Genomic DNA, 12444 nt, shown 5'->3' with positions numbered 1-12444 from the left:
CTGCATAGCATTCATTTTTCACTTTCTGTTGATAATAATCATCAGAATTTTAACGTATGGAGATAATAAATACACAAACATAAATAATGTTTACATGTTTTATTAATATCATCGTTCTTTGATATTTTATTAAAAACGTATGACTCTGGGAAAAAATAGAATATGTTTATTTACATATCTCAAAGTATACACATGGCTATTGAAATACCAGTGCAGCACTTATGTAAATGTAAAAAAAATTATGAAAATAAATCAAAAGGGCTTTCATTCAGATTGTATCGTCTTGCTGCGGATTTCACTCGATTCACATCAGATATTGTGCGAAAGTCTCAAAATATTCAAATGAACAAAGATAATCAAATTCCCTTTACTATTCAAAATAAATATTGTATTCTGATGTGAATGATCAGACCCAAACCGGCTCATATTTTAATGTCCCTTATCAAAGTCCTATCCGCCTTGAAAACATCTTTAAATCTGTTTGTGCTATTTTCTAAGTTTGTGTTTATCAGTCCTGTGTGTTTTTGATGAATGTATCAGTGAGGACACATACATGTAAGTAACATTTTAACATTAATTAATTGATTCAGATCAAAGTGGAGGTCAAACTAAAAACTCTCAGAAACAGTAACACAGTAGCAGTTGTGTTCTGATGACCGCATTAATGTGTCATCTCTATGACTAAACATCTAAATATGTCTAAATTTGCTCTGTTAGTTTATTTAACACAATAACTACATCCCTGTGATCGACTGGAAATGTATATCTTTGCTGTCAGATATGCTGACAGAGGCTCCAAAATTCCCCCGGTCAACCCCTGGCTTTATGACCAGAATCAAAACAGCACTGATTATCATAATCCTGCCTGACCCAACATGAAAATCTAATTTTCTGCGGTTGTTTGTCTTGTTTCCAATGCAAATATCTAAACGTTCTTCAATCAAGATACTCGTCTAAAAAATTTTAAGTAACACAAATAAAAAAATTACTTCAATTGGTAATACCTAAAAATGTAAGTTATTTAAACTTAAAATTTCACTTTAAGTTGTTTCAACTTAAATTTTCAACTAAAGTGAAAATATATTTTTTAGTTGTTACCAATTGAAGTAGGCATTTTTTTAAGGTTGATCCAACTTTTCACTTTTTACAATGTAACATCTTAATAAATCTCATTAAGTCTCACAAAATTAAGTGAGGTTGTACCTAAAACAAAGGAAAAAATTTGACAAATAGTTAACAAAAATATAGTTTAGCCTCTTGAAATAGGTTAACTTATCTTAATTGCAAAAAGTTTACTGTAAGACTTCATATCTTGCAGTAAGTAATTTTGCCTCTCAATTAAATTAGTTTTTATTAAAAAATGTTCAGATATTTGTACTGGAAAACAAGAGAAAAATATAAGCAAGAAATTCATTTCTGCAGCTAAACTGGGTTATATCCATGTGTTTGAATTGAGGGGGGGGTTGAGGGGGCCCCTGACCTCCTAAGCATTAAGGCACCCCTACTAAGGACAAAAATATTAATTAGGGGGGTCCCAGGTATATTAAAATTAAAATACTACATAAATTTTAAATTCTCGTGCTGCACTGCCACAAAATGAAACTGTCCATTATTTGTCCCAATTTCTCAATAAAAAAATCCAAAAGATTTCTGTCTGAAATAAATGTAAACGCTCAAGTTCGCCTCATGCTGTTTTCTGGAGGAATTGACAGATTGTTAGATTTACGTTAGGGGCTTTTAAAAAATATTCTCAGACTATTATTTCACACTGATTTAAGGGGGGGAAGTTATGGTTTGAGTTGGGTTGGTTGGTGCTTACGGTACATTCACACGGGGCGCAAGCATTAACGCTTAACGGAAGGCTTGTCTGAAGCGTGGCCAACAGCCAATCACTGTGGCCGCAACACAAGCTCCGGTCTTCCATAAACGTAATTGGCTGGCTCTGCCTAGGTTATTTGCATAAGGCGATATGATTGGCTGATCCAGCGTTGCCACTTGAAAAGTTGAGAAATGTTTAACTTCTGCCGCGAGCAACGGCACTGACGTGGCGCCAACGGATCCACAATTCAGTTCGCCAACGCTTGACGTCACCCATTAAAAGTGAATGGGAAGCGTCAACGCTTACGCCCTGTGTGAATGCGCCGTTAGGGGCCACCTCATAATCTTTGACGTAATTCCACATAAATGGTTTTATACAAGCCAAATTATTCAGTGGACATATAAATGCAGAATGTTTTGATTTCTGAACATTACAATGATTACTGAAACCTACAGAGCTTCTTTCACGCTAATGGACTAAGTAAAGTCTTAATGCTGTGTGTGAATATATGTGTGTGTGCTGTTGTCTCTCATCTGTAGTATGTTTATGGACACAAGAAATCCAGCGGTGTTTAGTGGCTTTACGAAGGTCAGCATGCATTAAAGTCAAACCATGATTCAGCATTGGCAGTGGGCCGAGACATTAAAAACCATTAGAAACCTATTAGATGCATGAATTTGTATTTGCGTGCATTTGGCCGACACTTTTATCCAAAGCAACTTTATATATTATATCTGAATGTGTAGTGTAACTTTAAAACCAAAGACGTAATTTATATGAAAAAAGTCTGGCATTAACATCTGGGTATATGTAGATTTACACCACAATTGTATGCTAATTGTTTTAGAAATTGCAACATAATGCTTGACTTGAACTTGTGTTGTTGACTTGAAAGTTTCTGTGTGTCACATGATGTTTCACCGTCACTTCTGGAGTCTGCTTGTGTAGTTTAGCATCTTGCTGGAGGAACACACATGACTGATGACATCAAACATCACACACATCCCACAGAAAACAATCTGACATTGACACTGGATCAAGGCTGTCTTGGATTAAAATAAACATAAAACATGTTGCTTTGTGGTAGAAATTTAAACAACTATATCATTTTTTCAACATTGGCACTTCTGTAAATATAGATTGATCCGCAGCAGCAAAATTTTCCAACATTATACAGACACACATCAAAGACCAAAAGTAAATCTCAGGAAACCTATCCACATTTCACCACTAGGAAAATAATTGTATAAGAAAATGAAGTTTTAGGATCATTACAGTATTTTGCATTGTAACATACAGTACAGTATTTTTACACATTCCCTATAGTCGTCTTATAAAAATGTATTACAACTTCTAGGTTAAATTAATCAAACATGTTAAATTCAAGTTGTCAAGGTTTGTGCTGTTCTGTATTGCTTCATCTACGGTTATTCCTGTATTTATAAACAGTTCATATAATTTTCATCTCTTGAACTGTGCTTTAAATTCAAAGGTCATTCAGAAATAATCCTGGCCACTCCTCGATGTGCCTGCGCTTGTAAGGGTCCATATTCCACCTGCTCCCCATCTACTGTGATCACACCCGGCCGGGTCACCGGCTCCAGTCTGAACGCCCTCGCCCGCTGATACACCAGGTGAGGGCAGCCGCAGTCCATGTGCGTGCCGCTCTGCATGGCCCGAAAGAGTCTGAGCAATGTGGGGCGAGAGATCCCGCCAGTCATATAAAACAAGTGGATGAACCCATCATCCGTACGGGCGCTGGGAGCCGCAAACAAATCCTCACCCAGATGCGACTGAAACATGGCTATGACCAAGACAAAATCTTGCTCCTTTACAACCGTCCAGGTTTGTGGGACGGGCTGGTCGAGCGGGACAAGGAGGTGGTCGACTAGGCGGTTATCTGAGTTACATTCAGAGTCATTGTGTTCAGCCCTCTCGTTGCTTGTATGATTATTGAGTGTCCGTTGTGCTTGCAACACACAGCCTGTCGAGGAACCTGGGGTAGAAAAGAACTCCGCCTCTGGATTGTCTATAGCAGGGAGAAAAGACAGCTTACCCTGATAGACCCGCAAAGAGGCCAGACGGACCAGCGTACCCACAAAAAAGCGCAAAGGCCCGATTTGACGGAACTGCTCGCTTTCTATGTCGACGTCGGCAATGAAGCCCCAGGCGATGGAGAGGAAGGAGAACAGACGGACACCAGATGACAGATGGATGGAGATCAGGTCCAGCTTGGAGATCAAACCCTTACAGAGTACAAACCCACAACTAACCAACAGATCTTCACCCCACACCTGAGGCTTTCTAGAAAAGAAAAACACACAACCAAAAAAATCTTAAATAATAGTGAATACAGTTCTTATGTCATTAGTTTAATAAAATAGAAACATTCATGCTTTTAAATTAATCAGACAAGATCACAAGGGGTACGGGATGGGCAAAGGACCTCGAGCTGGGATTTTAACTTGGGCAGTGCTCCGAACATATGGTGCAGATGCACTTTTGGCAACCCATCACACCATCGGCTCCAACCACAAAGGTTTTTTTGGCGGGTGGCTTTTTGGCATTTAGACAGCATAGTCTAGAGAGTAGACAGGAAAGTGTTGGGTGGAGATAGTGGAGCGGGACCAGCAAAGGACCTCAGAGATTGGAATCAAACTTGGGTCACCGTGAGCACACTGGTGCTATATGTAAGCGCACCAAACATGGGGCTATCAGCACCAACTACGTCCAACTACGTGTGAATAGCGCGTTTTATTCGATTAATTCGCGTCTGGAATGAACGCACAGTAATACATCCTAAATAAAGATTTATTTCTGTGTCATTATATTTTGTTCTTGTTCATGCGTCTTCCTTTAGCTCAACTGGTAGAGCTTATAGCAATGCAAAGCTTATGGGTTTGATCCCAGTAGACACACACACATTCTGATATTTACTGTGATGTCTTGTCCACTTGTAATGGTTATACTCTTATTAAGCAATAGGGGGCAGAATGGGGAATAAAGGACATGAGATGTAACGTAGTAAAAGGATATAAAATAAGTATGAAGATGAAGAATGTTGTACGTGTTATGTGTGTTAAGATTAACACTAAAGTAAAGAGTTGTCCCGTTGACCTGGTTTTGCTTCTTTTACTAATACTTCACAATACCACATATACTTTGAATGCATCGTAGATCACCTAAAATAAAAGTGTCTGCCAAATGCATGCATATATATTTTGTTAAAGCAACACTAAACAGTTATTGCTCTTTGCTCCCCCTACAGGTTAGAAGCGTAATTGTTCATTAGCACTGTCGTAAATACTGCAGCATAGCTGGCTCTGATTGGATTGTAGGTCTGCCGTAAAGCAAGTTTTTGTAGTTTTCACTCGAACTACAGGACCACTACCCGACGGTTGGAAACTTCTTTAGTGCGGTTTTGGCCGATAGAGGGCTGCAAAGCGAATGTGAAAGTGCCATTCACCCTGTTTTGAGTGGATGAACCACTGAAACTTTTTTGGAAACGTTATTTTAAGGTAAAAAAAAACTCTTTGGTGTTGCTTTAACATTGACTACTCAGGTAAAAACCAAGTAAGTCCTCAACCTGAAGGTCCTGTTTCCATATTTCAGCTGCTTTGAGGTCAACAAGATCACACAAGCTCTGGTAAGTTATGCAGGTTTGATTATTTTAAGTAATTGTGTTGTTGTCTATGTCACAGCAATGATATGCTAAATCTCTCATACATATGGTAAAGTGGTGTCTCAATTATTTGGGATTTTTAGATACTTCCCCATAGTGGTACGTAAAAACAGGAGAAAATAACTCTACTGTGATTTCAACTGAGAAATGAGACAGATGTGACACTGGACTACAAAAAACAATCATAAGGGTTAATTTTTTAAAATTGATATTTATACATCTTCTGAATAAATAAGAGATAACTACTTAAAAATATTACTTAAAAATACTTAAAAAATATTGATAAAATAGCCTTTAAAGTTGTCCAAATTAAGTCCTTAGCACATACTAATGATAAATACATTGTTAATACATTTATGATAGGAAATGTACAAAATATCTTCATTTAACATGATCTTTACTTATTATCCTAATGATATTTGGCATAAAAAATTATAATTTTTTAATCTATTGTTGGCTACAATAATCCCCTTGCGACTGGTTTTGTGGTCCAGGGTCACAAGTACAGTGACTGTTTTCTTCTTGACTTATCAGATGAACATTTTCACACAAATTTGGATTAACAATGCAAAAAGACCTCTCTTTACTTCCAGGTTGTATAGCAAGTGTTGTAAACTGATAAGGGTTGCATCCTAATAAATCTGTTGTGTTGTGTTGTGTGTGCCAGTAGGGGGAGTATCTGTCATAGCACACAACAGTATATATATATATATGAGTCCTGCCCTCGGCTGTTAAATCATTTGTTATCTGAGAAGAGTAGCTATATTGCTCCTGGACTTTTGCTTTATCGTCTGTGTGTTTCATGAATATAAATCATCTTATTAGAGTAGATAAACCCAATGCCTCCCTCCAGAGACCCCTTGAGCCGATGTGTTAAGTGTAGCGTGTTGCTCTTTGTGTAACCCTTCACCTCTGACCTCAGGTGATTAGTGACCTTTGCACTTTTATTCTTGATTTTGAAAACCCATAGAGATTTAAACACGCCATGACAGCTGGCTATACACAGTTTGACTGGTGAACATTCTAGAATTGCATAATAATACTGCAGTGCACAATGCTTGCTGTCAAGAGCTCAGTTGCAGTAGATCTGTTATTATCAGATATGTAAGATGTCCAGTGAGATCAGACACGAGTGTTATTCTCTACTCACTGTGTGTAATGATGAACGGATGCAGCGAGCGCATTTCCTGAACCTCCCGGCAGAATTCCCACAGGAGTCTGGATGGCCTTTTCCCAATCCGGCCTGTCCATTAGACCGTTCACCACCTACACAACACACACACACACTTACACTTACATGAGGAGGATAACACACACACAAATGTATTGGATCAGTTTGTACACACCTCAAAGAGCAGTCCGTCTCCAGACAGGATCACTAAAGCATCCCACTGCGTGAGGTCAGCGTTTCGCACCAGATCCCTCGCGTGATTCTGTCTCTCTGCATGATCACAGATTACAGGATAAAATCAGATATCTGTCTGTCTGTCTGTGTGACAAGAGATGGCAAGGAGAAGATAATCTCCTGAGCCGCAGCCAGACATAACTTCAGTCAGTTAATGCACCATGATGGATGGTCTCCCAGCCTGGTTAAGCTAATGGAGCAGGCTGGTTTATGGGTGTTGGATACTTTTTTAGCTGGTCAGGCTGTGAGGAGCTGATCAAGTTGGTTTAAGCTGGTGGGTCAGCCAGTCTTCCAGCCTGACCAGATAAAAAAGCAGTGTCAGCTTGTGACTGCTCATCCGAGGGGCGCTAATTCAAAATAAGTGTTCGGAGTGTCATGTGTGTGGTTCCCTTTTCCAAAATATGTGTTGTGCATGTCGAGAGATCCTGTGTGCATCACGTGTTTTGTCAAAATAAGTGCCTGCTGCACATGTGTCAAAACCGTTTATTATATAAGAGACGCTCACATTCACAAAATACATGCAGGACACTTCCTTAACAGTAAACTCTGATTACGCATGAGATTATGCGAGTGTCAAACTTTCAATCAAGCGTCCTCCAAAAACGAAGTCACCGGCCGCTACTGTAAAAAAGTGCCCAAAACCCCTCTAAAACCAGCCTGCTACACCAGCTAAAACAAGTAGGGTGGCCATTCGTGCCAGTTCCGCCGGACACCTCCCGAACATGTTTTCGGGTTCGTTCTCCGGAAGTCGCGTTGGTCAACCGCATACGTCATCAAGGTTTAATATTTCGGGTTTAATTTCAGAAAAGCAACCGTTACATTTCAAGGTAAGAATGAAACTACTATGATTGTATGTCTTAAAATAAATAAATCTTAATTTTCTAATGTATTTTAACTGAAATGTGAGAACCTCGATGACGTATGCGGTCGAGCAACGCGACTTCCGGAGAACGAACCCGAAAACATGTTCGGGACGTGTCCGGCGGATCTGGCACGAATGGCCACCCTAAAAACAAGGTTGGGAGACCAGCTAATGCCAGCCAACCAGCTTAGGCAGGTTTTAGCTGGTCTTTTCAGTAGGGTTGAGTGAGTGGATGGGTTTCCTAAGGTACATTAACCAAATCTATTAGATCATACTGATAACAGGAAGAGAGAGAGAGATGTTAAGCGTTATCTTGTGTTATATAAATATTATGATGTGATATTGCAACACAAGACTCACAGTGACCCACCTCCATACTATAAACACACATACACACAACTACATATCTACATTTTATCTTTGAAACGGTAAAGGTTTTTGTTGACCTTTCATGTCATATATCACTCAAACTTCATGAGCTCAACACTGCAATATTTCAACACCATCACAGATTGTACAGTAATTCATATAATTGTATTAAATGAGTAAATTTAGGAAGTATCACTTATTTTGATGTGCCGGTCTATTTACAGTCACAATATTTAAGGGTTGGGTGAAAGACAGTAGGCCTACTGTAAGGGGTTGTGCACACCAAAACTTTTAAACGCGGCTGAAAACGCCTGGAGGACACCGATTGCCAGCTGTTTTTTCAGCGAGCGCTTTTATCTGTGATACTTGAGCTGTAAGCCGGTTGGTTGTTGTGATACTTGTTGGACGTCCGTGTGAGAACTGACATTGATGAGCGAAGCTTTTCACCCAAAGTTGAATCTCTTTCAACTCTCGACGGTCAGCGCCGAGCACGGAAAAACTGCAGAACGCCGGCTTATTTGAAAAACGCAGAGTTTCCGTTGGAATCAATTGAAAACATGCACCGGTCGTGGCCGTAAAAGCTTTGGTGTGCATGCCCCCTTAATGCACTCAGTGCTTTGTGTCAAAAAAAAAAAAAACATAGGGCGGGACTTCATTTCACATAATTGATTTGGACTGTGAAAAGCTTTTGTAATATTATTGGTTGATATTATTTTTCTTGACAGCTTAGGGTGTTTTCACATCTGTAGTTCAGTTTATTTGGTCCAGACCAAAAGCAAAAAATTACACATTGTAACTTTTTTAGCAGTTTTGGTTCCTTTTCACACCACACTGATTGCTCTGATCCGCACCATTTGAAATGAACCAAAATTCTGTCATGTGATAAGATCCACATTACTCATTGGCCACAAGTATTTGAACGTATTTCCTAAACTGCTTCTCGATTGGTCAGAATCAATGTGCGCGAAATTCCAACGGAACCCCGGAAGTAAACAAAAAGAAGGAAAATACAGCAGCCACCATGGACAGACGTCTGCGCGCTCTAATTATGTCCGTGGTTGTTATACATATTTTGTATACAGCACTCTAGACAAACCATTAATTTTCAGGATAAATCACGGATGCGGCTTGAAAACATTGTTTTAATGCACTACAACGGCGAAGACACCAAATTTCTAAGGCTCCGCCCACACTTCCTCGCAACTCCAGGTATGTCCGCGATCTGTCATTGTGCTAATATTGCTAATAGAAACTGTCAACAAACACTTCCTCATCCGATAATGCACAGCGCAGCTGACTAAGGCAGATGGTTTGGTCCAGAATGAGCAGTACTTTTGCAGTAAGGTCTTACAAACTAACCGCTCTAGAGTTAGTTTGAAAGAGTACTGCGTGCTGCATCCGCTTGTTTGGTCCACTTTTGGTGCGCACCAGAGTTCTGGTACAATTCAACCGAACTAAACAAGGCAGGTGTGAAAGCACCCTTAGAAAAGGAAGATTGTATAAGTCAGATCAGTCACTTTCTCTGTGTGTATGTGTGTGTGTATTAGTGTGTGTAGTATTTCATGAGATTAAATTTAAGCTATGATAATGTCTTAAAGCAGACATATCATGCTTTTAAATCTGTCCTTTTTACATATAAATCATCTATTTGTGGTCTATATAAAGCGAAACTGCAATGTTTGGGTCTGAATTCCTCATTATTATAGCCCCACAGGCCCCCTTTCTACCCCTTTTCTGATGTGCATCTGAGAGCAACTCGTTTTGGTACTGTCTTTTTAAATGCACGTCATACCCTGCCCCCTCTCCAGGTTGCAGAGGTGACACTCGGTTAAACTCCACCCCGTTCAGCCATTTTTGTAGTTTTATAGCAGAGATACGATTATCTAGCTGCACAGAAACTTTTTATTTACTCGTTATTCACAAAATGTCAACAACGGAAGACTTGTCTATCCAGCCTTATATGTTCGCGCCAGAGTCGGAAATGGAGCGAGATGAAAAGGAAGACGAAGAACCTGCAGAACAACGTCTTCATACGGAGGTATCGCAATGGTGTGTTAATGCCGGCTGTCTTATTTCAGAATATTAACAATTATAAAGTTGACTATTACTCTTAGTTAATTGGAAGTTGTTGTAATATGCTATAACTTAATCCCGGGTTGATGACCAAATGCGACATCCGCAGGCTGCAGCCTTCGGATTGAGAAACAGCACTGCTAAACCATGACAACCGTGTACTTTACTGTTTTTAAAGTTATTTACAGCTTACCAAAGTGCTCTGCTCGTCGTCTCCAAAGATAGAAGTAATTGACCCCTCAATCAGACGAAGTCTATCGGCAAATCCTACTTTATACTGGTTGAGGTTGGTGAAATAGTTATCCTTGAAGTGCTTCGCGCACTAAAAAATGACATTTCCGTGAAAAATAATACTCAACCAGGCACAGGTTCAACAACCGAACATTTTGATTTACTCTCTCGTAACTTCTGCATCCTTGAGCTTGTACTACAATATCGCAGCGAGAAATTGAAAATGGCGAATTGCTCGTAGTGTTGGGCTAGGAGTCGATGTCCTTATTTGACAGTTCCGCTGCAAATACTGTGACGTAATTGTTCGAAAAACGTAATAGATAATAGAAAAATCAGAACCGGTTGGAAAATATGACCAAAACAGAATATAAAGATATCAACAAAGCACCTGAAGAGACTAATTTCAACTTTTATGTACTTATAAACACTACAAATATACAACAAAATGCATTTAAGAGCTAAGAAAGTGGATTTAGCATGATATGTCTCCTTTAAAAGAGAGCTGCCTATGTAGTCAGCAGGAAGACAGCAGAACAGCTCAGTGTGTTTTTTTATCTTATCATGATTCTGTTAAATAAAAATTTCCAGACATTTTTGGTTTGTTTTTGCTCTGTGTTTTGATATGAGAGATTAATGTTTTCACCGGCTGTTACAGACCGACAGAAATTACAGAGCTGCCTAACAAGAAACAGACGAATATTAGATGATTCATCACTGGAGTAATGACAGGAACATCTAACCTGAACAGCCTGATCTCACTGGAATTTCTGAAATGAGTGTGAGTGTGTATGTGTGTGTGTGTGTGTGTGTGTGTGTGGTGTGTGTGTGTGTGTGTGTGGTGTGTGTGTGTGTGTGTGTGTGTGTGTGTGTGTGTGTGTGTGTGTGTGTGTGTGTGTGTGTGTGTGTGTGTTGGTTTTGCTATACTTGTGAGGACCAAGTATTGAGAAACCACTCGTTTTGTGAGGACATTTTTCTTTGTGAGGACATTTTAGGTGGTCCTCACAAAAATAATGGTTGTATGGTCTCCTAAGGGCCTATATGTCATGCTGTGCAAATTTCAGCAGATGTCCTCACAGCAATAGTAAACATGGAAATTGGTGTTATCCACTGTGACCGCGAGCTCCCCTATAGGACACACTCGTGTACTGCATCATACATATTGTGAGGAGGGGCCTGAGAGACAGCGATTTTTTTGATTGGATGGCTGCTTCCTGCTGGGGATATTTTTTGTGATTGGTCAGTTTAGTCATATTGCTACACTGTAGAGGGGGAAGGGAGGGGGATACGTCAATCATGTGCTCCGCTAAATTTAACCCTTGAAAATACACATAACAAAAATTAATTCGATTAACAAACTATACATGATTAGAAAGGGTTCGTTTTAAGATGCAAGTTTAAATATGATCTTTGATTACTCTGAAAAGGTTATAATGACAGTAAGTAAAAAGAAGTTTTAAAGCAAAGTCGATCAGTTTTGTTTAAAGTATGAGCATCATCCGCAATAAAACGCATGTATGATCGTCATGAAAACGCGTGATCTCAACATTTCAATAAACAATAAAGTGGTTTACCTTGTCTGAATATAACACGATCGTCTCCGTAGTTTCACTGCTAAGCCGACACGAATCTGAATGAACGTCTTAAATGACTCTACTGAATCAATAAATTTAGCGAGTCAGTGATTCTATTACGCATTCATAAAGACACTTCATTCCTCAATGAATCGGTCGTTCGAAAGAATCAGTTAAACTAACGATTCTGTGATCAAATCAGTAACTTGCCACCACTTATTGGAAGTTTTAAGTTTTATTTTTTTAAAATATAAAACTTTATTTAAAACGTCTAATCTTGAATATATTAGTTGAATTGCATTTATATCTCATTTGAGCCTCATTTAAATGTCTGAAAATACACTTACAAGACACTTTTGTGTTCTGTTCAAATTAGTTTTGCAAATACTGATTTCAAATGATTGGTATCTTATTTTATATTGTTTTAATTGG

General features: G+C 39.0%; 1 protein-coding gene across 1 annotated transcript in view; it reads right to left on the bottom strand.

The window, feature by feature from the left end:
• Positions 1–52: 52 nt before the first annotated feature.
• The window catches only part of sphk1 (sphingosine kinase 1), a 54044-nt gene continuing 41652 nt past the window's right edge, over positions 53–12444 (bottom strand). The window contains exons 3-5 of the mRNA XM_065278261.1: positions 6848–6942; positions 6652–6767; positions 53–4123 (exon numbers count right to left, since the gene is read on the bottom strand). Coding sequence (XP_065134333.1) covers positions 3313–4123; positions 6652–6767; positions 6848–6942 — 1022 coding nt within the window. The 3' untranslated portion in view covers positions 53–3312. The remainder of the gene's footprint in view (positions 4124–6651; positions 6768–6847; positions 6943–12444) is intronic.

This window comes from Paramisgurnus dabryanus, chromosome 3 (genome assembly GCF_030506205.2).
Source record: "Paramisgurnus dabryanus chromosome 3, PD_genome_1.1, whole genome shotgun sequence".
NCBI classification, from domain to species: domain Eukaryota; kingdom Metazoa; phylum Chordata; class Actinopteri; order Cypriniformes; family Cobitidae; genus Paramisgurnus; species Paramisgurnus dabryanus.
Note: the sequence above shows the minus strand (reverse complement) of the source record. Positions and strands in the feature narration are given on the sequence as shown.